The following is a 27468-nucleotide window of genomic DNA, read 5'->3' on the forward strand; positions in this document are numbered from 1 at the left end:
TGCATTCATCGTAATTCACGAAGAATCCGGTGGTAATCACGGCATCACCGGAATTCATTGGAATTCAAACAGGAATCGCAAGTTATCAGCGGCAATAACGGGAAATCAGTGTAAAGATTATGGTAATCACCGAAAATAATCGTAATCACAGAAATCAGGAAATTCATTCAGTAATCAACGGAATTCGCATACAAAATCAGAAACCAGAAATCAGGTGTACAAAATTTTGCGAATGACTTGCCCCTGGCAAATATATTTAAGATTGGACATTAATATGATGCTTTTAAAACAATTTTGTGAAACATCCAATGAATACATTTCGTTAAAAGTCATCGGCATGCTTATACAAATTCCACCGTTTTATTTATTTATTTTTTTTCTATTTGGGATCAAAACAATTTTTAATTAAAATAATGTAGCCCAAAGTAATCTTGATTGCGTCTCACGGATATCACGGTAACGGCTGGGTGAACTACAAAGAAATATTGGACGACGCTTGCTCGAAAACAACTCACAAACCCGAAAAGGTTCTTTGCCTAAAGCGAAAAGATAAGGTAGAAACGTAGTTGATAACCTCTTGCCAAAAATTAACATCTTCATCGCTAAATCTAGGTTAAATTAGTCAAAGGCAGAGACGAAGACTGGGCATCTACTGTGAAAAACGCTAAGCCCATGCTAGAATGTACTCCGATGGAAGCCACGGAACCTTTATTCGTCATATATACCTCTGGTTCAACAGGAGCTCCGAAGGTATGTCCTGAGTCGTTTATTTTCAAACTTTCAAATAAGTATAAATTTTTTGGTGGATGCTGAGTATCTAGTAATGAAATTGAAATATTATATAATCCGTTGGTAAAAAAATATGTGTTTGTAAAACCTAACTTATAGCGTAAAGGCTAATCCGTAAAACACTCCAAACATATCTAGAAACAAGTGGCCCGCACGGAATAATGTCACACAATATTTTCGGCTCGAATAGTCCAAAGAATCCCATGCCCCTAATTTATGTCAGACCTTTCAGAAACACCATGTAATGTATTTTTGTTATTTTTATATACTAGCTGTTACCTGCGGCGTCGCTCGCGTGTAATAAGAACTTCCATCAAAATGTTATAAAGAATGGGTAGATTTTACTGATGACTAATATTTTTGTAGCACCCTAGGAGCGAAGACACTCGGCGTTGCCCGTCAGCCCGTCGGGACATTTTTTATTACTTTTCACGCGGACATTATTCCATAAAGAAGGGTTTTTAAATTTCTGGCTGCCATTTAAAAATATGGCAACAAATCGAACCCAAAAGACAATTCAGCCCGTCTATAGGTTAAAGGAAACCAGTGTACTAAATATTTGCGAAATCGGTTGAAACGCCCTGACATTGTTGCATAGATATTATTTTTTACATTTCTGGGCGCCATTTATTAAGATGGCGGCGGATTGGAAAAATCTTTCTTAGAACGCGCCTACTACTTATGAGTAACGTTCCTGCAAATTTTCATTCTTCTAGTACAAGTAGTTTGGGCTGGGCGTTGATTATCAGTTAGTCTGTCAGTCAGTCAGAACTTTGATTTATATAGATATAGATTTATATTTTTTGGTCCTGAAGTTGATTTTTTTTCCGTTTACTTACACTTGGAACTTTCAAACTAATTATACAATTGAAATTTTAATCCTAAGAGTTATTACTTAATTTATACAAGACGGCCCAAGGGCTCGTAATAGTAGCCACATCGTACGAGTGAATAGCCCCTCTATACCCTACCCTAATGGGTGGATAACCCATCTATACCCTACCCTAATGAGTGGATAACCCCTCTATACTTTACCCTAATGAGTGGATAACCCCTCTATACGTTACCCTAATGAGGGAATCTTTTACAATGCTTAAATGATTTACCGTGCATAAAATCAGAGTGAATAGCCCCTCGATGCCCTACTCTAAACAGTGATAAAATTATAACCGTATAAATTTACTTATGCTGTAATTCTAATATTCCGGCGAATCGAAGAACAGATAGTTTTAGTGATAATCCCCTCGATGAGTTTACAACATAGACTTATGCCGATGCACACTTATCGCATCTTATAAATTTCTAACACGGATTTATGTCCAGAACCTTTTGAAAGAGAAAGTTTAATTATAGTGATTATCCATTTTAGTGATTGTCCCCTCGAATTACCTTTAGCAATGCTAAAATGATCAAACGCATAACGCTTATTTAACACTATGTTAGCTCTATCTAAACCCACATTTGAATTAACCGCCTAAACGTTCCAGTCAAACATAAGTTACATAACATAGATGGGGATAGCTACCGAACGAGAACGAAACACATGAGGAGCGCGGTAGGAAACGGGGAAAATCGTTATCTATTTAATTAGCACATAAATAAAAAGAAAATAAATATAAAAACCCCAAACATTCAAATTCATAAGTATCCGACCCCACAGATAAAAATTCAAAAGTATCCGACCCCACAGATAAAAATTCAAAAGTATCCGACCCCACAGATTAAGAGGTACCCCACCCCACATCACCCCGACATTTTAGAGATAAAAATAAAGGATAAAAAACTCAGGGTTTCTATCAAGTCTCTATGGCTCAGTGGTAGAATGTTTGTCTACTGCGTGAGCGACCCGGGTTCGATTCCCGGCTGCGACCTGAAAATATTTTAATTAAAATTAAATCTCTAACCGAGCCCAGTTACCCCTATGGGTGGGTTGTGGTAATAGAAAGTTCCTTTTAAGCTAAACAAGACGGCCCAAGGGCTCGTAATAGTAGCCATATCGTACGAGTGAATAGCCCCTCTATACCCTACCCTAATGAGTGGATAACCCCTCTATACCTTACCCTAATGAGTGAATAGCGCTATCTTTTTACCTCTCCGAGTGACGTATGTCACGGAGAGGTTCTAATTTCGACGTGTCTGTCTGTCTGTCTGTCTGTCTGTCTGTCTGTCTGTCTGTCTGTCCGTCTGTCTGTCCGTCTGTCCGTTGTTACACCCACGTGACCGCGTTCGCAGTTTGCAAATCGGAGCAAACGTGTATTCAATTTCCAGACCGCATTTACAGTCCCGGAAATTGTATTCCACTTACAGGTTATTACTCCATTGCCTATCTAACAACTCTGTTCATTTGTCCACCCCATGGACACCAGTCTGAACTTACTAGCTTCTAAACACCACCATCTTCTAGTCTTTCGCCCATTCCACATGAACACCAGTTTCTACTTACTGGCTTCTAAACACCACCACCTTCTCGTCTTTGTCCATTCCACATGGACACCAGTCTGTACACCTGGCTTCTAACACCACCATCTTCTGGTCTTTGTTTTTGTCCATCCCACATGGACACCAGTCTGTACACCTGGCTTCTAACACCACCATCTTCTGGTCTTTGTTTTTGTCCGTCCCACATGGACACCAGTCTGTACACCTGGCTTCTAACACCACCATCATCCTTAAGGTTAAGACATACGCGGCGATCGGCTAGGGTTACGAGAAACGTCTAGCCTTCCAATGGAGGGGTCTTCCTCCAAGGTTCACGCAATTGCGATGTTCTTATCTACAGCTGCGGTTCGAATCCTTTATATACTACCTATTTTAGTAAGGCGAAGCAACCGGCGTATGCCTCATTTCAAACGCCAATATTAGTCAAGTCTCTCAAGAATGTTTAATTGTTCTTTTTTAAAGCGATGTAACGTTCAATAAGGCGAATAACTAACGAAGAAAATATTAAATATTAATTATATTTATTTTAATATTTAAGATAATCTTGTTTCTCAATTCAAAATTAATACGGAAAGAGTTAAAAAGCAGTCTATGTTATTGTCTGTGTGTGTCCGTCCGTTATTACACTAGTGCCGCAGTGCGCTGCGTTAGAAGTTCGTTTTGCTTTGATGTGTAAAGAAATCCTACAGAACCATAATATTCCCTTTATCCTTAATATAAAGTGAATATGATGAAATATTTTTCGTAATTATGATGCATTTAGTGCTTTTGTAGCTTTAAAGCTCTGTTTCACTTTGATATTCCAAAGAGTTTTTTTAATATTATTATTTGAAATGGCTGTTTATATATTACTTAAGCTATACTACATCTGTATATAGAATAATCCTTGGTTTAGTAATTTCATGAATAAAGCTAAGATCTAGACTCCGGCGGTCATATCTAGTATTACTTGCAATAAGCTTAGTGAAATATAGAGTAAATAATTGAGGCCTGAGGTGAAGTAAGCTTTGGGTTTTGATTTTCGTGTCTGAAATGAAGAGACATCAACGGTTCAGAGTGAGCCGAAAGTTAAATACACTCTTAATTAATCAGGTTAAGATTTTATAATAGAAGAAAAGATGATGGTGGCAATTAGATTAGTAGGGCTAAGCTACAGAGTTTTATTCTCTTTATGATGCGCATTGACTATCAGTGCGTCTAGCTACAATTTAGCTTTGGTATTATTTAACGTTAACACTCATGTTGGCAAACTAAGAATATTGTTGAGGTGAGACGAGACGATGGTGTTTACACTGCTAACCAGTTGTGAATGTAGCTATCAGAATATAGGGTAAACAGCTGAAGCGTAGACTTCATTTCCTGTTTTTTTTTTACCATTAACTGATTTCTATGTGTCCAAGATTTATCCTTATTGGAAGTAAAATGTCGTCTGCTTTACTGTATTATTCGCTATGCTTGGAATACTGCTTCAATATTTCGTAAATTTTTACTTCAAAAAAGAGAAATAATTCCATATCTATGTAAAAAACTTTGTAGTAGTAGACCTCTTGACTCGGAGAGGTAATATTTTGGTTTTCCCAACTTGTTCAATGCTTAAATGATTTACCGTGCATAAAATCAGAGTGAATAGCCCCTCGATTCCCTACTCTAAACAGTGATTAAATAAATTATAACCGTATAAATTTACTTATGCTGTAATTCTAATATTCCGGTGAATCGAAGAACAGATAGTTTTTAGTGATAATCCCCTCGATGAGTTTACAACATAGACTTATGCCGATGCACACTTATCGCATCTTATAAATTTCTAACAAGGACTTATGCCCAGAAACTTTTGAAAGAGAAAGTTCAGTTATAGTTATTACGCATTTTAGTGATTATCCCCTCGAATTACCTTTAGCAATGCTAAAATGATCAAACGCATAACGCTCATTTAACACTATGTTAGCTCTATCTAAACCCACATTTGAATTAACCGCCAAAACGTTCCAGTCAAACATAACATAGATGACGATAGCTACCGAACGAGAACGAAACACATGAGGAGCGCGGTAGGAAACGGGGAAAATCGTTATCTATTTAATTAGCACATAAATAAAAAGAAAATAAATATAAAAACCCCAAACATACAAATTCATAAGTATCCGACCCCACAGATAAAAATTCAAAAGTATCCGACCCCTCAGATTAAGAGGTACCGTAACCCCACCCCACATCACCCCGACATTTTAGAGATAAAAATAAATGATAAAAAACTCGGTGATTCTATCGAGTCTCTATGGTTCAGTGGTTAGAGTGTTGGTGTACTACGCCAGCGACCCGGGTTCGATTCCCGGGTCTGACTTGAAAAAATTTTAATTAAAATTAAATCTCTAACCGAGCCCAGCAACCCCTTTGGGTGGGTTGTGGTAATATGAAGTTCCTTTTAAGCTAAAATCTGACGATAACGAAGCGACAACCCCGGCCACTACTACTACTACTACTACTACGACGGCTCGGGTCAAACTAAGAGCCTATCGTATATTACGATATGGCTAAAAATAACGATAACGAAAGCGAAAACTCCGGCCACAACTACGGCTCGGGTCAAACTAAGAGCCTCATCGTATACTACGATGTGGCTAAAAACGCGTAAATCACCAATCTCCATTAATAAAAACTGTCTTTGTACACAAAGACGCGAAAAAGTAAGAGATAAGTGTAGAAAATTAATTGTTTGAAGTGACAGATATTCAAATTTTTATTTTTGAAGACGTGATTATAAAACATCAATTATTTGAAAAAATTTCTTATCTTAGTTTTTTTCACCAAAATTCCTTAAGTAAAATATTTTATCCTTAAACATGTGCATCATTTTAAAAATAGAAAACGTATGCATTTTATTTTCTTTTTAATATTTAGAGCTAGTTTGAGTATTCGGGCCTATAAGGAGAATAAAATGGGCAGAAAATTGTTGATAGCAGACAGAATAAAACAAGCATGAAAACTTAACAAAACGTGTTCGTTTATTTTAAAGTTTTCGAGGTTTCAAAAATTGACGTGTTGTATATCGCTCAAAGCTATACAGATATTTTGACTCTAATAACTACATCACAGTCAAAGGGCGAATGTAATTTTTGGTTCGCAATATTTTCAATTTTGAAATATAAAAATAAATACTTCTAGCTCTATTTTTCAGATATCCGAGTATTTGAACTTAATCGAAGCAAATGTTTCTCGAAAATAAACAGTAGTATCAAGGTAGTTTCTCTGAAATTTTTGTGAAAAAAACTAAGATAAGAAATTTTTTCAAATAATTGATGTTTTATAATCACGTCTTCAAAAATAAAAATTTGAATATCTGTCACTTCAAACAATTAATTTTCTACACTTATCTCTTACTTTTTCGCGTCTTTGTGTACAAAGACAGTTTTTATTAATATCTGTAACTTCAGTCTTAATATGAATTAAAACTGTTTAGAAACTAGTATTTTAAATCGTATACTGAAAAGCAGGCGCTCCATTTAAGTCTGGTGGTGTTGCTCGTTTATTAGTTACCGCGTTTGAACTTGATTGCTTCAACGCCTAGTCCAACTCAAATTGCCTTCCCGTCGTTTTCACGTGCAAAGCACAGTGGATGCAATAATACAAATAGATTCCGAAGACTTAGGCTAAAAAATTATTACGTAGACCTGTGTACAAAAACAATCTATACACCTGTGCACAAACATATTCCATAGACCTGCGCTGGGTGACCACATTTCCTAAATTTTATAATTTTTCCTATTTTCGGATGTCTTCCTATTAGTTCCTATAATTTCGATAATTTTCCTATATCTTCCTATTTTTTGAAATTGTAGATATTTTGTGCGCTCTCACTTTTGGTTTTGTTATATATCACCAAAGCTATGGAAGCCTCTAAAAATATTTGTCAGGGAAGTCTGTGATGTTTTAAAGTTATAGCATATGTTTCTAAGATTACGTTCCATAAGTATGACACTTCCTATATTTCGAAATGCTAGAGACTTAATGAGAGCTAGTTCGAGAACGACGCGAGAATTGACTACACACGATTCTCTACTCCATCTTCCTATTTAGTCTGTACTAAGCCTTTGACAGGGCCTCATCAGGCGTCGCTTTACGAGAACCTATGACGTTTCATTTACGTCACTTCGAGACAAGCTCTCAGTTTCCAGTGACAAATTTATGTAACATATCTTACGAAATTATGGTTATAATTAAACCAAAGCTCCTTTGTAAATCTTGTCTTATTACTATCAAAGCATTTGCAACATATATTTTGCTATTTTTTCAAGAGTAGTTCTCTTGTCTTTTCCTGTTTTTTTAATTATACACCTATATCTATCCCGACTGACTGACTGACTGATAATCATCGCCCAGCCCAAACCGCTGGCCCCAGAAGGCTGAAAATTTGGAGGAACGTTACTCGTAAGTAGTAGGCGCGTACTAAGAAAGATTTTTCCAATCCGCCGCCATCTTCATAAATGGCGCCCAGAAATGAAACAAATCTTCTCTTTGTAAGAAAGTCCGTGAGTTTCAACCGATTTCACAAATATTTAGTACACTGGATTCCTTTAACCTATAGGCGGGTCTTGGTCTTTCGGGATCGATTTGTTGCCATCATTTTAAATGGCGGCCAGATATTTAAAAACCTTTCTTTATAGAATGTCTGCGTGTAAAGTAATAAAAAATGTCCCGACGAGCTGATGGGCGACGCCGAGTGCCTTCGCTCCTAGGATGCTACAAAAATATTAGTCGAATCAGTAAAATGTACCCATACTTGATGGAAGTTCTTACTACACTCAAGCGATGCCGCGGGTAACAGCTAGTCTCCTATAATTTCCTGTAAATCAATTGTAAATTTCCTATTTTCCTATAACTATTACAAGGTTATTTGTGGTCACCCTGAGTGCACAAACATATTTCGTAGATAACATAGACTTGTGAAAACACATGTCATATAATTGTGTACAAACAGATCCCGTAGACTTGTGCACAAACAGATCCCTTAGAATTGTGCAAAAACAGATCCCTTAGAATTGAGCACAAACTGATGTCATAGACTTGCGCACAAAATTATGTCATAGACTTACGCACAAACAGATGTCATAAACTTGTGCAAAAAGAGATGTTATATACCTGTACACAAAACGATTCCATGGACCTCTGCACAAAAACATTCCATACCCCTATGCTCAAAAATATGCTCAAGAATATCTCGTACACCAGTGCACAAAAGTACTGCATATCCATTTGCACAAAAATATCCCGTATCCATTTGCAGAAAAATGTTCTTTAGACCTGTGCACAAACAGATGCAGTGGCCCTTGCAAAGACAGATTCCTTGGCCCTCTGCACAAACCGATTCAGTAGGCTTGTGCACAAAAATATTCCGTAGACCTGTGCACAAAAATATTCCGTAGACCTGTACACAAACAGATACCGTAGACATGTGCACAAACAGATACCGTAGACATGTGCACAAACAGATTCCGGATACTTGGACACAAACGGAAGTCACAGGGTTGTGCACAAACAGATGTCATAGACTTGCACAAAAAATACATCATAGACTTGCGCAGTAAGAGATGTCAAGGATATGTGCACATCAGAATCCACGGACTAGTGCAAAAACAGAAGTCTTAGACTTGTTTACAAACAGAAGTCTTAGACTTGTTTACAAACAGAAGTCATAGACCTGTTTCCATAAAGATTCCATACCCATTTGCTCAAAACAATTTCATATCCATTTGCACGAAACGATTCCATACCCATTTGAACAAAACGATTCCATAGACCTGTGCCCAAAGAGATTCCATAAAACAGTGCACAAAAGATTCCCTAGACCTGTGCTCAAAAAAATATGCCGTAGGCCTGTGCACAAACAGATGCCGTACACCTGTAAAGAAACAGATTCCGTAAACCTGTGCACAAACAGATGCCGTAGGCCTGTGTACAAACAGATTCCGGAGATCTGTGCACAGATTCCGTAGCCATGTGCACAAACAAATTGCGTAGACTTGTACACAAGTGGAAGTCACAGGCTTGTGCACAACAGATGTCATAGACATGTTCAAACCAGATTCCATAGTTTTGTGCACAAACAGAAGTCATAGACATGTGCACAAAAAACATTCTATAGACTTGTGCACATCAAGTTTCCATAGACCTGTGCACAAAAGATTTCATGGAGATGTGCACAAAATATTTCATGGAACTGTGCACAAAAAACATTCTATAGACTTGTGCACATCAAGTTTCCATAGACCTGTGCACAAAAGATTTCATGGAGATGTGCACAAAATATTTCATGGAACTGTGCACAAAACACTATATATGCTTGTGTACATAAAGATTCCATAGACCTGTGTACATAAAGATTTCATACCCATAGCACAAAACTATTCAATAACCATTTGCACAGAAATATTCCCTAGACCTGCGCACAAAATATTTCATAAAACTGTGCTGTGCACAAAACGATTCCATTGACCTATGCACAAAATATTCTATTGGCTTTTGTATAAACATGTGACATAGACCTGTGTACAAAAATATTCCATGGACCTGTGCACAAAAACATGCCTTGGACCTGTTCAGAAACATTCCATACCCATATATGCTCAAAAATATTCCACACCCATTTGCACAAACATTTTCCGTAGACCCGTGCACAAACAGATGCCGTAGACTAGCGCATAAACAGATTCCATAGATTTGCGCACAAATATATTACGTAGACTCGTGCACAAATAGATTCCACAGACTTGTACACAAACAGAAGTCACACGGTTTTGCACAATCCGATGTTATAGACTTGTGCACAAACAGATGTCATATGCTTGTGTAAAAAACTGATTTCATACTTCCTCAAAAAGAGATGTCATCGACATTTGCACAAGAGATTCCGTAGACTTGTGCACATAAAGATTCTTCAGACTTGTGCACAAACATATTTTGTAGACCTGTACACACAGATACCATAGACTTGTGCAAAAATAGATGTCAAATATTTGTGCAAAAACACATACCTTAGACTTTTGCACAAACTGATGCCATAGACTTGTGCACAATCATATGTCCTAGACCGGTGTACAAAACATTCTATAGATTTGTGCACAAACATGAGTCATATACCTGTACACAAAAATATTCCACGGACTTCTGCACAAAAACATTCCATATACCTGTACACAAAAATAATCCATGGACCTCTGCACAAAAACATTCCATATCCCTATGCTCAAAAATGTTCCTTACCCATTTGCACAAAAATATCACGTTCACCTGTGCACAAAACTATCACGTACACCTGTGCACAAAATTAGTCGGTATCCATTTTCACAAAAATATTCCGTACACCTGTGCACAAAAATACTCCAAATCCATTTTCACCATAATATTCCATACACCTATGCACAAAAATATTCCGTACACCTGTTACCAAAAACAGTTCGTACACCTGTGCACAAAAATTTCCGTACAATTGTGCATAAAAATATTCCGTACACCAATGCATAAAAATATTTCGTATTCGTACACTTGTGCACAAATAGAATCACAGACTTGTGTACAAAGAAATGTCGCAGACTTGCGCAAAAAGAGATGTTATAGACATGTGCACATCAGATTCCATAGAGTTATGCACAAACATTTTCAATGCCCCTATGCTCAAACAGATTTCAAACCCTTATGCTCAAAAAGATTCCATACCCATTTGCACAAAAATAATACGTAGACCCGTGCTCAAAAATATTCCGTAGACCTTTGCTCAGACAGAAGTCACTCGCGTGTGCACAAACAGATGTCATAGACTTGTGAATAAACAGATGTTATAGACTTGTGCACAAAGAGATGTTATAGACTTGTTCACACACAGGTGTTATAGACTTGTTCACAAGCAGGTGTTATAGAATTGCTCACAAACAGGTGTTATAGACTTGTTCACAAACAGATGATTTAGACTTGTGCACAAACAGATGCTTTAGACTTGTGCACAAACAGATGCTTTAGACTTGTGCACAAACAGATGGAATAGACTTGTGCACAAACAGATGTTTTAGTCTTGTGTACAAACAGATGTTTTAGACTTGTGCACAAACAGATGTTTTAGGCTTGTGTACAAACAGATGTTTTAGACTTGAGCATAAACAAATGTTATTGACTTGCGCAAAAAGAGATGTTTTAGACTTGAGCATAAACAAATGTTATTGACTTGCGCAAAAAGAGATGTCATAGAAATGAGCAAATCAGATTCCATAGACCTGTGCACAAACAGAGGTCGTAGACCTGTGAACAAACAGATGTCGTAGACTTGTGCACAAACAGAAGTCGTAGACCTGTGCAAATAAAGATTTTTCACTTGGACACATAAAGATTCTTCAGACTTGTGTGTGCACATAAAGATTCTTCAGACTTGTGTGCACATAAAGATTCTTCAGACTTGTGTGCACATAAAGATTCTTCAGACTTGTGTGCATATAAAGATTCTTCAGACTTGTGTGCACATAAAGATTCTTCAGACTTGTGTGCACATAAAGATTCTTCAGACTTGTGTGCACATAAAGATTCTTCAGACTTGTGTGCACATAAAGATTCTTCAGACTTGTGTGCACTTAATGATTCTTCAGACTTGTGTGCATATAAAGATTCTTCAGACTTGTGTGCACATAAAGATTCTTCAGACTTGTGTGCACATAAAGATTCTTCAGACTTGTGTGCACATAAAGATTCTTCAGACTTGTGTGCACATAAAGATTCTTCAGACTTGTGTGCACATATAGATTCTTCAGACTTGTGTGCACATAATGATTCTTCAGACTTGTGTGCACATAAAGATTCTTCAGACTTGTGTGCACATAAAGATTCTTCAAACTTGTACACATAAATATACCATAGACCCATGAACAAAAAATTCCATAGACCTGTGCACAGAAGATTCCATACTCCTATACTCAAAAGGATTCCATGCAGATTTGCACAAAAATATTCCGTAGACCTGTGTAAAACAATATTCCAGAGGCTGTGTAAAACAATATTCCATAGGCCTGTGCACGAAATGATTGCATAGGCCTCTGCACAAAGAGAATTTATACTCCTTTGCACAAAAATATTCTGTAAGTCTGCGCTTAAACAGATTCCGTAGACTTGTACACAAACAGATGTTATAGTTTAGACTCGTGTAAAAATTTAATTACCTATAATTGGTAATTATCTTTAATTGCTTATTTTGTTTAATTAAGTTTAATCTGTACTTCGCAACTAAATTAGTTGGACGCGCAATAGTTATAATGACAATTAAGCTAGCTAATTGCCCTACAAATTTGATTATCCGCAGTAAAACGACGTAAGTCCTAGAATGACTTTCTTTATTACTTAACCCAAGCAAAAAAGTCTTAAGTTCCACAGTTTAAAGGTAAACCACGTAATTCGGAGCAGGTACTTAAAACTATTAAAAACAATACTTGAACTTTGTTTTTCTTAATGAAACAAAAATTGGCGCCCACTTTAAAAATGGGGCTTTCATTTAAGACCGTTTTCAAATCTATCAAACGTATAGTTATTTTTGTAAGGGTAGTTACAAAATGGGTAAGTTTGCAAAATTTCCCATGTTATTTCTATGGAGATTCTCTAGTTTTTCGCCAGAATCTGTGATTAATTTTATGGAAATGAAAACCACCCTTAGCAACTTTATGCTTTATAAAATAAACTATTAGGTGGATCATCTTGAAATTTTTACCACATATTAAGGGCCCGGATTTTAGTTCAGTAGAAAAATTTCGAAACAATAAACTTAATACGAAAAAAGTTAAAACCAATCCAAAAACCTTCCTTATACATTAGAGCCGTCATCAGGCCTTATCTAAGGGAGCTACCGCTCCCTTAGAATTTCTTAACAAAAACCGTTTAAAGGGAGGGTGAAGTGGAAAAATCAAGTGATTTTTTATCGATTCTCCTACATTTTATAAGACCAGTCTGCCTAGTGAAACATCCAGAAAATCGATCCAAATGATTTTAAAATTAAAATTAGGTTGAGATATTATGAATAATTTGAAATAAAGACCTCTGACCTCTTCACCCTCCTTTTAACTCTTTCCAAGGCTATCGTCCATGCCGTTGGAGGTTACCTCGTTCGAATGACTTGTGATACGTAAGTACCCCGTTGAATACTTTAAAAATGCGTATTGAACCATTTTACGTTTATATTGTAGACCCGTATTATTCGGATACGGAAACAGTGACGAGATGGTCTTCATGACCTCTAGCTTTGGCTGGATTGCAGGCCACACCATAGTAGTTTACTCTCCTTTATTAATGAGATTGAAAACTCTGATCTTCGAAGGAGACCCTCTACTAACTAGCGATGTTCACGCATTATATCGTCTTTTGACAGAGAACAGAGTAACGCGTCCCATAGTCAGACCAGGAATCTTGAAACTACTTAAATCCATGGTGAGACGTTTATCATTATTAGCATCCATTATTTTCTTCGTCTTCTTAAATATATTATCAAGAAGTGATATCTAGTTTATTAGGGAGAAGGTTTAAGATGCCTAAGTATTCGCGCGCAATAGTCCCAGTCCCCCTTTAAAAATTCAAGGGGGGACGTAAAAGGAGGCCAAGCTATTTTGCCTCTCCTCAGTCGGAAAATACGTAATTTTCGTCACTCGCGTCGCGCTGACGTGAGTTTTCGAGAACCAATGAGATGCTGGTTGTAATTTAGGGGCGGAGATAAACTCCGGACCTACGTTTGGACTGAAGATAAAGCTGGAAATGTGGCGAATTTATACCTTCTCCCTAATAAACTAAATATCACTTCTTGATATTATCGAAGCGAATCTTGAAATTCAATTTCATTCTGTGACGTATTTAGAGATGTGAGCCGGTAATTTACCAAATACCACGTAAATTACCGTTTCATATATTACCGTAATTTTACAATGGAAATTTACCGGTAAATTACGGCGGTAAATTGCCATGGTAAATTACCAAACATTTTTATTACGCATTAAAAGTTCATTTTACACTTAAATGATCAATTATTTCTGTGTTTACTTCCAAAATTACTCACCAGGCGCTATTCGCTTGCTCTAGAAATTAGTCTTTCAATAAATCTTTAGTTAGAGATCAAATTAGTACGGCCAAAGTTGTCGTCTTGGTAGCAAAAGCCGCAAATACGTGTAAAGTGCTCACAAATAAACGTTTTTTAAAATAATGGATTGTAAGCACGGGAAAATATATTTCCCAAAAATTCAATCGGTAATTTACCGGTAAATTACGGTAATTTCACATCTCTAACGGAAATTCATCATCTATTGGAAATGTTTAGGGGTGTACGGGCAGTGATGTTTTGATATCGATTCGGGTAATCAAGAAATATTTCATTATCGGGGCCGGTACGGCGGTACCCGATATTTTTACCACTCGGAGTGACGATGACAATCTTGGTGAAATTTACTACTACAATGCGCGAGTAACCCAACCACCAGTTTGAACCTGACACCGGTAGAAGGATGGAACATTTTCCTTTCAGGGTAGTTTCGGTTAATTTGAAAAGTCAATTTCGGGTATCGGGTCTGGTGCCCAACTTACTCCCCGAACGGGTATCCACACACCCCTAGAAATTTTATGAATAAACTAGCACTTTTTTATAGCCATATTTTCGAATTTCCTTGAAATTTCGATAATTTTAAAAGAACTTTATTTTACTATCCTTATTATGATAATTCTGGTGGCATTTAACAATGAATATAATCAGAAGTAAATAGGGTTAAGTATTATTTGCTTCTGATATAATGTTTCGATAATGGCAATTGTATCTCGAAGAGTGCCAATAATTTTGAAGTTGATAAACATTCCTATATTTAATACTAGCTGTTACCCGCGGCGTCGCTCTCGTGTAATAAGAATTTCCATCAAAATGATATAAAGAATGGATAGATTTTACTGATGACTAATATTTTTGTAGCACCCTAGGACCGAAAGCACTCGGCGTTGCCCGTCAGCCCGTCGGGACATTTTTTATAATTTTTCACACGGACATCATTCTATAAAGAAGGGTTTTAAGTTTTTGGCCGCCATTTAAAAAGATGGCAATAAATCAAACCCGAAAGACCATTCAACCCGCCTATAGGTCCAAGGAAACCAGTGTACTAAATATTTGCAAAATCGTTTGAAACGCGCGGACTCTGTTGCATAGAGAAGATTTTTTACATTTCTGGTCGCCACTTTTTAAGATGGCGGCGGATTGGAAAAATCTTTCTTAGTACGCGCCTACTACTTATGAGTAAAGTTTCTGCAAAGTTTCAGCCTTCTAGGGCAAGCGGTTTGGGCTGGCCGTTGATTATCAGTCAGTCAGTCAGTCAGGACTTTGATTTATATAGATATAGATTTTAATATAGCTTTTTAAAATATGTTTCAGATACAATTTCTTTCCTTTATTTTTTTTTAAGGTGAATTTTCAAATCAAATCAAATCATCCTTTATTTATTTTGACAGATTATACAAAAATAAATTATCATAACTATATATGTGTACGATTAACATGAATTAATACAAGATTTGTCACATTTTAGGATCCTGATGGTAAAGTTGCATCGAAATACGACTTCAGACAGTAAGTGATCATAATATATGAAAGTTAATAAAAAAAGGAACTTAAATAAAGCAGTATAAGAAATTCAGTGGCATAGCGTATACGGGACCGATTGGGTTATGAAAATAAGGGGTTAAAAACATTAAGTAGCTTTCAAAGAGGAAGTTATAATAATTCCTGTTCTTAATTGTTTTCACTGGCTATTTGTGTACCAGTTTAACCAGAAGTGAGATGAGACTAGAAGTGAAGGGCTCTAGCATTGATAGTAGATCCTGGCACTAGTGAACAAATTTGAGGATTTTATGCCGCTTCCCACGCGCTAAAACTAGAGAGAAAACAAGTTGGGAAAACCAAAATATTACCTCTCCGAGTCAAGAGGTCTACTACTACAAACTTATTTATCTAGATATGGAATTATTTCTCTTTTTTGAAGTAAAAATTTACGAAATATTGAAGCAGTATTCCAAGCATAGCGAATAATACAGTAAAGCAGACGACATTTTACATCCAATAAGGATAAATCTTGGAGACATGGAAATCAGTCAATGGGGAAAAGATCAGGAAATGAAGTCTACGCTTCAGCTGTTTACCGTATATTCTGATAGCTACATTCACAACTGGTTTGCAGTGTAAACACTATCGTCTCGTCTCACCTCAACAATATTCTTAGTTTGCCAACATGAATGTTAATGTTAAATAACACCAAAGCTAAATTGTAGCTAGACGCACTAATAGTCAATGCGCACCATAAAGAGAAAAAAGCCTGTAGCTACCACCCGTTTACCATTAGCCCTTTAACTATTCTAATTGCCACCATGATCTTTTCTTCTATTATAAAATCTTAACCTGATTATTTAATAGTGTATTTCACTTTCGGCTCACTCTGAACCGTTGATGTCTCTTCATTTCAGACACGAAAATCAAAGCCACAAGTTTACTTCACCTCAGGCCTCAATTATTTACTCTTTGTTTCACTAAGCCTATTGCGGATGATACTTAATATACCCGCCGGAGTCTAGGTCTTAGTTTTCTTCATGAAATCACTAAACCAGGGATTATTCTATATACAGATGTAGTATAGCTTAAGTAATATATAAACAGCCATTTCAAATAACAATATTAAAAAAAATCTTTGGAATATCAAAATGAAACAGAGCTTTAAAGCTACAAAAGTTATACCTATTATCATCTCAAACTTTGCTAATATTGACGTTTAAAGTGAAGGGTACCCCTCTTGCCCGCTTTCTTCAAATTTTGGGGTATATATACGATTCGTTTCCATTAGAATAGTAAGGAAAAAGCGCAATTGCGAAAACCTTTGGTGGCGATCCCACCTTAGGGAGGCTAGACGTTTCTCGTAACCCTAGCTGATCGCCGCGTATATCCTAAAACCAAACGATGATAATGGAGTAGAAGCCAATGAGACAGATTGGTGTCTATGTGGAATAGACGGAAGACCAGTAGATGGTGGTGTTAGAAGCCAGAATGTACAGACTGGTGTCCATGTGGGATGGACGAAGATCAAAAGATGGTGGTGATTAGAAGCCAGTAAGTACAGACTGGTGTCCGTGTGGGATGGACAAAGACCAGAAGATGGTGGTGTGAGAGCTCAAGCAGAGGAGCCATTTCCGTGACTGTGAAAGCAGTTCGGAAATTTCGAACACGTTTGCTCCGATTTGTAAACTGCGAACGCGGTCAAGTGGGGTCTGACAGACAGACACACAGACAGACACACAGACACGTCCAGTGTAAAACCTCTCCGTGACGTCATCGTCACTCGGAGAGGTAAAAATTGGTCGAGTTCCAAAAACATTTCCTACCCCATTCCCCTCAACCTAAAGCGGCGGAACACGGACCCGGCTCCTTGAATCTAGTTCGGCCGTCTACCACCGCGAGCGTCTCACGTTTTGGAGGGAAAATTCAGAAACCGTTACCAGAGGGCCATCCGTTCGTGTGTTATCAAGAATATTCACTTTCGCCGAGTGAAGAATTTGGTTAGCTCAGTACTTCTGGTCTCATCTCACTTCTGGTTTAACAAGCTTAGATAATCTTACATACAACTTCCTTTTCCGAGGTCATTTCGTGGTTTATAACGACCTTTTTTCACGGAACCAAAAGTCCATTAAATTAGCCTAGGAAGTAACCAAAAGCGGGGTTTGGGTCTCCCCTCTCTTGTGCAGCAATACCGAAGAAGGGCGACACATTCGTCACCTCGCGATTACTTTTCTTAGACCTCCGGTTTAGGCGCGACTCGTACGCCAAAATTTGCCCTATTGAGAGAGAAACAGCTATTGGCTGAGCATGAACTGTGAATCCCTAAAGGGATCGGGAAACGCCCGCCTCCCACTGTACAAACCGAGCCCTCTCTAGCATAGAATCAGGGGAAGGGATGGGGCTCTGAATTTGGGAACAGTCAAGGCCAAGCAGGCTTTTATGATTCTTCATACACAAATTGAAAATAAATAATAACAAGACGGCCCCGGCCAGATTAGAGCCCCATCGTTTGTAAGGCTCCAGCAATCAAGAACGTTTTATCTGACCCCAAAAGATACAAGTTCAGAAGTATCCGACCCCAAAAGATACAAGTTCAGAAGTATCCGACCCCAAAAGATACAAGTTCAGAAGTATCCGACCCCAAAAGATACAAGTTCAGAAGTATCCGACCCCAAAAGATACAAGTTCAGGAGTATCTGACCCAAAAGATACAAGTTCAGAAGTATCCGACCCCACAAATAAGAGGGCTTCGCCCCCATCCTCGACTCTTGAGACACATTTGAATTAACCGCCAAAGTTACCGAACGAGAACGAAACACAAGAGGAGCGCAGTAGGAAACGGGGAAAATCGTTATCTATTTAATTAGCACATAAATAAAAAGAAAATAAATATAAAAACCTAAAAGAAAAAAAATCAGAAGTGTCCGACCCCACAGATAAAAATTCAAAAGTATCCGACCCCACAGATAGAGAGGTACCCTACCCCCACGCCCCCATCCTCGACTCTTGAGACACATTTGAATTAACCGCCAAAGCTACCGAACGAGAACGAAACACACGAGGAGCGCAATAGGAAACGGGGAAAATCGTTATCTATTTAATTAGCACATAAATAAAAAGAAAATAAATATAAAAACCTAAAAGAAAAAAAATCAGAAGTGTCCGACCCCACAGATAAAAATTCAAAAGTATCCGACCCCACAGATAGAGAGGTACCCTCCCCCAACACCCCCATCCTCGACTCTTGAGACACATTTGAATTAACCGCCAAAGCTACCGAACGAGAACGAAACACACGAGGAGCGCAATAGAAAACAGGGAAAATCGTTATCTATTTAATTAGCACATAAACAAAAAGGAAATAAATATAAAAACCCCAAACATACAAATTCATAAGTATCCGACCCCACAGATAAAAATTCAAAAGTATCCGACCCCACAGATTAAGAGGTACCCCACCCCACATCACCCTGACATTTTAGAGATAAAAATAAATAATAAAAAACTCGGGGTTTCTATCAAGTCTCTATAGCTCAGTGGTAGAATTTCCGTCTTCTACGTGAGCGACCCGGGTTCGAATCCCGGCCGCGATCTCAAAAAAATTTTAATTAAAATTAAATCTCTAACCGAGCCCAGTTACCCCTATGGGTGGGTTGTGGTAATATAAAGTTCCTTTTAAGCTAAAATCTGACGATAACGAAAGCGAAAACTCCGGCCACTACTGTTACTACTGTTACTACTGTTACTACTACTACTACTACTACTACTACAGCTCGGGTCAAACTAAGAGCCTATCGTATACTACGATGTGGCTAAAAACCAATTTGACGACAATTTATAAAGCAAACGTGCTTTAGAGAGGAATCTACCCGTTTTCCGGTATCTTTAGAGATCCAGCCTTCATGGGCTGAAGAAGTCACGTCCCACTCTCGTGAAGCAGGGCCGGCCTTAAAGATTTGGAGGCCCTGAGCCAAAAGCCAGAATGGTGGCCTCCTAACTGCGAGAAAAATTTTTTAGATCACTTTTATAATTTTTTAATATGAGCAGTGAAAGGACGTTTAGTATTATTTAATGAAACGTGGAAATAGTATCTTAAGTACAATTGCATTACATAAAATCTATTTTACGAGCTTTAATATTCGCGAAGTCTGTGATCATTTCGGAATAGTCCAATAAAGCTGCAGTACCTCTTTCAATTGAGATTAAAGCTAAACTGTTCGAGTGTTCCTGGGTCATCGTTGAACGTAAATAGGTTTTTATTAATTTCAGTTTTCGTGAACATTCCCTCCATAGGATTAACATAACACTATACTTTGGAGGCTCATAACTCTGATTATATTAGAGATACGGGGATGCCCTTTGATTATGTAATTGTCCTATTTATCCTTCCTCCTTCGTTAACATTTGCTCCATAGGATACTCCATATACGGGAAAAACCTGGAAATCTCATGGAAATTTGTTTTCCAAAGTTGTATGAACCCTGCCTATTGTGTCGGTTTTATTTTAAGCAGGGACGGAAATAAGATAACTTTGAGACACTTATAGGGGTCACTCCCTCACTGGACCAATGTCCTATAAATTGATTGGGTGTGCAAAAATGTTATGGTTGCTGCACCAGCTTGTTTCTTCGCATTTCACATAGTGCCCATTTCGTTAACAAATAGCTAAGTTTCCTTCCCAGGCACGCTAGCAGCAAGGAGGCTAGTGCTGCGGCTCCCGGGATTTTTTGAATGCTGCATGTGTGTAGAGTCGCTTTGAAAAGCTATTGTTGACAAAGCTGTAGCTTCTGCTCCTATGTCCGCACTAGGATAAAATATTCGCTTCGCTCGCCACGCACGCTACGCTCGCCAAGTACGCCGAGAAAATCGCCTGTCCACACTGAGAAAATTTCACGCGTAGCGTACGTAGCGAAGACGGCGAGAGAGAGAAAAAATGTTCAACTGGCTGAACTTTTTACGTCGATCTCGCCGGCGTAGGCGACGCACAACCAATCCACGTCCTTTTCTTTGTCACGTGGGATAAGTTCTGTGAATTGATCGAGGTAATGGCGGGCAATTGCAGTAGAGTGAAGCGTTTAGCTCATGCGAACAATTTAATTATTTCATCGCTATTAATTCGAAAACAAAAGAAAAGGGACCATATAAAACGTATTTGGTTTAGAGAAGTTTTCCAGAACAGAAAAAAAGATGGGGATTTTTATAACCCCACACCCAAATGAGATATTATTACGATTTTTACGGGGATAAACACTTCGTTGAGCATTTTCATTAATATCAATTCTAGTTTCGTTGTCCGACATTAAGCTCTGTCCACAGTGAACTCGCGTTCGCGTGTTCGCGCCTTCATCTATTCGCATCTTCGCAACAGATCACGAAAAACATTTGCACTTCAGTTCTGATACACGCAAAGTATTTGCTTTTCCCATTCTGAGAGCCAATAAAGTTTGAGCAATCATTGCGCCATCTGCCCTTCTCCATCGACGTTGTCCAAAGAGAAAAACGAAACTAATCGCCCCTGCCTTCCTCTCGTCTGTGATTGGTGCTTTTCTCGCGAAGGCGCGAAATTCTTGGCCTTGTCGCGAGAAATTTGTATCTTCGCGAGGTGAGGACGCAAAGTAGCGAAAACCCAATGTGAACAGTAGTGCGATCTTGCAAACAAGGAAAGCGAAGACGCGAACTCGCAAAATGTGTCAGTCTGGACAGGCCTTTATAACGAAAAAATTCCAAATAGCAGCCAAACCAAGATTCAACATGCAATTAATTCAGACTTCTATAGTGAATAAAAACCGATGCAGCTCTTTAATTAAATATGACGTCTGTAAACGATGGACGCTGATTGGTTGTGCGTCGCCTACGCCGGCGAAATCGACGTAAAAGTTCAGCCAAATGAACATTTTTCGTCTCTCTCGCCGTCTTCGCAACGTACGCTACGCTCGAAATTTTCTCAGTGTGGACATAGCTTTAGGGCTCGTTTTCATAGGCACGAGTTGCGAGAAAATTTCGAGCGAAAGCGGAATCGTTCGAAAAAAATACATTACCGCGCGTATTCAAACTCGTGAAGCGTGAGCGTTTTCGAATTTTCTAGTTTCTATGAAAACGAGCCTTTAGAGTTAGAACTTGGAGCTCTGCCCTTCCACGAAAAATAAAAAATGTAAAATCTTCTAATCTATATCTCCCTTTCTGAAGATAATTACTATAACACATGAACTCAAGTGGCGGCCCCTGTCAGGTGGTGGCCCCGGGCCATGGCCCTGTTGGCCCAGCCCTAAGGCCGGCCCTGCACGGTGAAGAAAGACTTCCAAGAGAGGAGCTCAAGATTTCCAATGGTGTTGGGAGAGGCGGAAAAACTAGGCCCCATCCCTGGAGTTAAAAGGAGTTCTTGTTTACTTCCTAGGCTAATTTAATGGACTTCTTACGAAACTTATCTCCAAACGTCTTATTGCGTTCAACTTATTTTAACAATAGAATACATCTCTGATTTTTTCACATTCATTTCTAACTAATTTTATATTAAAACAATTTTTAATCTGAATCACATATTGAAATTTCAAAGTGCAGATTAATTTAGATCAGCCTCTACTACAGTCGTAGCTCTAATTCCTTAAACTTTTAATTACAACAGCGTACGACAAATGTACGTGGGAGGAGAAAGAACTGACAGAAAGACACTTGAATGGGCAACTAGAATATTTGACACTTCTATTTGGAACGCTTTTGGACAAACAGGTACTTCCATTTGTGTGTAAGCGAGCGAAGGGTCGGTCATTAACGAAATCCTTTACGCTACCCACGAAATCCAACTTAAGAAATCCGAAATCAATAACAAAATCAGAAATCTGGAAAGAAATCAAACGAATTTTTGCTGATTTCGAAATCCCATAAAAATTCCGAAATTAGTAACGAAATTAGAAAATCAGTAAAGAAATCACAAAATCAGTTAAAAAAATCAAAAAACCCAGTACAGAAATCACAAAATCAACTATGAAATCACAAAATCAGTAAAGAAATCGCGAAATACATTAAAAAATTCTCAAAATCCAAAAAAAAAAAGATAAAAGAAATCCCAGATTCCGACGAAATCACGAGAAAAATCTCAAAATGTAAAAAAATCACGGCAAGTACCTCAAAATCCAACGAAATCAAGGGAAATATCGCAAAATCTGATGTCATTTATCGAATTTTGAAATCAAGCGAAATCCGAAGAAATCAAATTGGATTTCGAAATCCCGTACACTCTTTCCAAAACGTCCGACCCCTCGTGCGATTAAAATATTTGTAACTAATTACATTTTTTTCCATTTATGTGAATTCGATGTGTAGAGGCTTCCTCTGTTATAACGGGTTGTCCAGATGCTTCTTTCGGTAAAACTACTCACAGAGTCGCCATAGCGACAAAACCGCTGCCTGGATGGGATGGTAAAACAAAACATATAACCATATTTTGGTGTCGTTAAGACGAAACAAAATTATCATTTAAACAGTTGTCGTTCTGAAGCCAGATAATACCGAGGCAAAGCCAAACGAAATGGGAAGAATTCTTGTCAGGTAAAAACTTAAAACTACGTTAAAGCACAAACTTGATTTCAAGTGTAGGCGTGATAATACTGACTATAAAGCTATATCCACACTTGCACGGAAGTCAGTTGACAACTCGTTTGCGCAACTAGCTTTGAAACACTCTTTATTGCTAGTTCAAAGCGATTTCAACAGCCTATGTTAACACCCAGGGCCAGAAATAAGCACAGGACACTGGAAATTGTCCAATAAATTTTCCGTAGTTTTGATGGTTTGACTATGAAGATGCGACAGTATTTTCCAGTCAAAGGGGCACTGGACACATGTCCTACAAGAAATTTTTCCTATTTCAGGCCCTGTTCAGACCTTAAGACCTTGGATGAAGAATAGTTACACTTGGATATATCACTCGTAGTATAACGTGTGCTTCTGGCCCTGGTCGCGGATGCGCATTAGAGGGGTTCGAAATTTGGTAACGCGACAAGCTGTTTTTACCGGAAATGATTATTTTTTGGTTTCCGTTTGTTACGTCTTCTGCTCTGATTTCGTTTGAATTTGAAAAATAAACAGCGGTTAGGGTTAAGATCGTTTTCAGTGGCTTTTGTTTATGCGGCGATTTATGATTATGGAAGTTTTAAAGATGAACTATTATTCTTCTAATTATTATAGTAGGTGACTTTATACTTTAAATATAATTACCTTCTATAATAAAAGAAACCAGTAAAGTTGATGTTTAAATAGCCCTAGGCCTTGGCTAAACTAAAGTTTACTAAACACGTGTTTCTTGTTTGTTACGGGAGTTTCAAAATTTTCACACTACGCGGCGCGAAGGTGTGTAACTATTCTTCATCCAAGTTAAGACCAAAGCCGGAAATGAGAAAAAATGTTTAAAGGACATGTGTCCAGTGGTATCCCCTTTGACTGGAAAATTTATCGGACATTGCGTCGCGTCTTCATAGTCATGCTGTCAAAACGTAGGAAACATTTACTGGTAAAAACGTCCAGTGACCCCCTTAGTTTTTAAAAAATTTATGGGACATTTTAAAATTTTATTGGACAATGTCCAGTGTCCTGTGCTTATTTCCGGTCCTGCTTAAGACGTTTCTGTTAGTGCTGTCTGCTTTTGCTCTTGCTCGGGTTGTCTGCTAAAGCCGGTAAAAATACCCTTAATACTTGTCTCATCCCATGTGAAATACCTATGAAAACTAGAAACTAGCTTCCAAGCAGGCTGGGAAATAAGGATATTTTTTAAACTAGTCCTTTGGACCAGTGACCCCCTAGTGTCTGAAATAATTTACTGGTCTCCGGACTGGTCCCAGCCTTTGCTCTCCAATAGATTTGCAATTAAAAAACTGGTCCCCAGGACCAGTAACCCCCACTTATTGAATTAAAAAACTAGTCCAAGCAATTAATAAACTGGTTTTGGACCAGAGGAAGTGTGCTATTTCCCAGCCTGCTTCCAAGCGCCAGGGCCGGAAATAAGGAAAATTTCTTATAGGACATGCGACCAGTTTCCCCCTCCCCTTTGACTGGATATTATGGGACATTTTAAAAATTTATTGGGCAATGTCCAGTGTCCTGTGCTTATTTCCGGCCCTGTACCAAACCTGCTTTAAGTTGGTTCTCAAAGCAACTTCAAAACACCGCGTTTGTAATTAGCTTCTCGAGTATCAGTTTTGTTCACACTTAGCTTTGGAAACGTTTTGAATCGCTTCGAACCGGTTTCCCATGTAAGTGTGAACGTGACTTATATGTAAAAAGTATTAAGTCTCTTTATACCTCTCCGAGTGGCGATGACATCTCGGAGAGGTATAATGTGTCCGCAGAAAGCAATTTTTGGCTTCTACCCCCAACGTTAGTATTAAGAAGTACGCGGCGATAGGCTAGGGTTACGATAAACGTCTAACCTCCCAATGGCAGGGCTTCCAAAGGTTCACGCAATTGCGGGTTTTCTTATCATTTACTGTGAATCAATCGTCTCATATACCATAAATTTCCAAAAATTATTAAAAAGGCATACGCTTGAATTCAAACGTCAACAATAGCTATGTTTAAAATGATTTCAGGAATACAGTTTCTTAAAACGATTTAACTAGAATTAAGGTAAATTAATGACGATTAAAATAATTAACATCAGTTATATTTATTTAATTAATTAGAGGTTTATTTTGGTTTCCAAACTTGTTAGATCCTTGTTTTCATTGAACTAGAAAACTTTCAACAAATTTTACCTAAACACCATTTTTAACTAAAATTAAGCAAGCGGTATTGTTAAATATCATTTAGGTTACCCTTACCACCTGGAGGACTCGTATCTCTCTTAGGTGACCACGAAAGATGCAAGCAGACCTATTTTAAAGAATATGAAGTAAGACATGCCTATGCTGAATTTATGCCATAAAATAACGATTAACCAAAAACAAAGGGCTATTACGACACTAAAGACGAAGGATTCATGGACGAAGACGGTTGTCTGAGCGTCGAATGTCGCGCGGACGACGTCATGAAACACGCCTCCGTTTATTTGGCAGCCCAATCAGTAGAAGAGGTGATAGACAACATTCGCGTGTAAATGCCCTGATATTATAATATTGTAAAACTTTCTGACGTCACAGGTGGTTCTGTCACATCCTGACGTAGCTGAGTGTGTCGTAATCGGAATTCCTGATTTGGTATTGAAAGAAATACCAGTTATTTTGTACATGGTTAAAAGTGGTACAAAGAAAAGCTCGTCCCAAGTATCGGACGAGATAATAGAACGTTCGAATCAGCACTTTGGATCCGCTGTCACCTTTGGCAAAGCTATACAGGTTAAGGTTTTGCCCAGGACCAGAACGGGAAAAATTCACAGACCAAGCGTTGCCGCTTTGGGTAGAGGTCAGAAACTACCCGTAAGTACATATATGAATGTTTAGGTGTAATCAAGAAGGGATATCTAGTTTATTAGGGAGAAGGTATAAGATGCCTAAGTATTCGCGCGCCATAGTCCCAGTCCCCCTTTCAAAATACAAGGGCGGACGTAAAAGGAGGCCGGGCTATTTCGCTTCTCCTCAGTCGGAAAATACGTAATTTTCGTCATTCGCGTCGCGCTGACGTGAGTTTTGAAGAACCAATGAGATGCTGGTTGTAATTTAAAGGCGGGGATTAACTCCGGGCCTAAGTTTGGACTGGAGATAAAGCTAGAAATGGGGTGAATTTATAACTTCTCCCTAGTAAACTAGATATCACTTCTTGGTGTAATATTAAAAATATTATATAGTCGACAGGTGCTGTGGAAAATCCTGAAGTTCTGAACGACATTGATGTCGCCTTGAAGAAAGCTGGTTACGGTAAAACTGCTGAGTAAACTCGGTGCTACGGGTATAATGAAATGTAGAATTTAGTATTCAAAAACATATTAATATTAGATACATAATATAATCAATAAATAACATTTATTTCATAACTATGATATTTCTCACTTGATCCGTGTACAAATAATAAAAATAAATATAAATATAAACGTTACGGACCAAATAACTGGTTTTACTTTCAGCGAAGGTCAGATATTTTTTAAAAAGCGTTCGAGATTTCAAAATCGAATTTAATTTCTTCGGGTTTAGTTTGATTTTGTCGGATTTTTATATTTTTCTAGTGAATTCATGATTTATCTTTTCACATTTTATTAGATTTATGTATTCATTTTATTAGATTTATGTATTCATTTTATTAGATTTATGTATTCATTTTATTAGATTTATCTTTTCATTTTATTAGACTTATCTTTTCATTTTATTAGATTTATCTTTTCATTTTATTAAATTTATCATTTCATATTATTAGATTTATCTTTTCAATTTATTAGATTTATCTTTTCATTTTATTAGATTTATCTTTGCATTTTATTAGATTTATCTTTGCATTTTATTAGATTTGTGTATTCATTTTATTAGATTTATCTTTTCATATTATTTGATTTATCTTTTCATTTTATTAGATTTATCTTTTCATTTTAATAGACTTATCTTTTCATTTTATTAGATTTATCTTTTCATTTTATTAAATTTATCATTTCATATTATTAGATTTATCTTTTCAATTTATTAGATTTGTGTATTCATTTTATTAGATTTATCTTTTCATATTATTTGATTTAT

General features: G+C 37.6%; 1 protein-coding gene and 1 long non-coding RNA gene across 6 annotated transcripts; one reads left to right on the forward strand and one right to left on the reverse strand.

Annotated features, from left to right (window-relative positions):
• Positions 1–298: 298 nt before the first annotated feature.
• LOC149594092 (acyl-CoA synthetase short-chain family member 3, mitochondrial-like) lies at positions 299–26777 on the forward strand. The gene is made up of 12 exons (XM_089861343.1): positions 299–554; positions 613–750; positions 13329–13378; positions 13440–13680; positions 15804–15844; positions 22440–22543; positions 23138–23233; positions 23299–23362; positions 25619–25700; positions 25758–25880; positions 25948–26223; positions 26592–26777. Exons 2-12 carry the CDS (start codon positions 673–675, stop codon positions 26676–26678), a joined length of 1242 nt encoding a protein of 413 aa, XP_089717469.1. The 5' UTR covers positions 299–554; positions 613–672; the 3' UTR covers positions 26679–26777.
• Positions 7750–11138, reverse strand: LOC149594093 (uncharacterized). 5 transcript variants are annotated; one of them, XR_016379383.1, is made up of 3 exons: positions 9190–11138; positions 8950–9127; positions 7750–8850 (listed from the first exon to the last, which is right to left on the reverse strand). It is a non-coding gene; the product is annotated as an uncharacterized LOC149594093 (long non-coding RNA). The 5 variants fall into 5 exon arrangements; XR_016379384.1 differs by having other exon boundaries at positions 7754–8850; positions 8950–9544; positions 9617–11138; XR_016379385.1 differs by having other exon boundaries at positions 7755–8850; positions 8950–9496; positions 9617–11138.
• Positions 26778–27468: the final 691 nt, after the last annotated feature.

The sequence above is a fragment of the Phalangium opilio genome, unplaced genomic scaffold, assembly GCF_054372755.1.
Source record: "Phalangium opilio isolate 3A_F unplaced genomic scaffold, DU_Popi_V2 ptg000390l_1, whole genome shotgun sequence".
NCBI lineage: Eukaryota > Metazoa > Arthropoda > Arachnida > Opiliones > Phalangiidae > Phalangium > Phalangium opilio.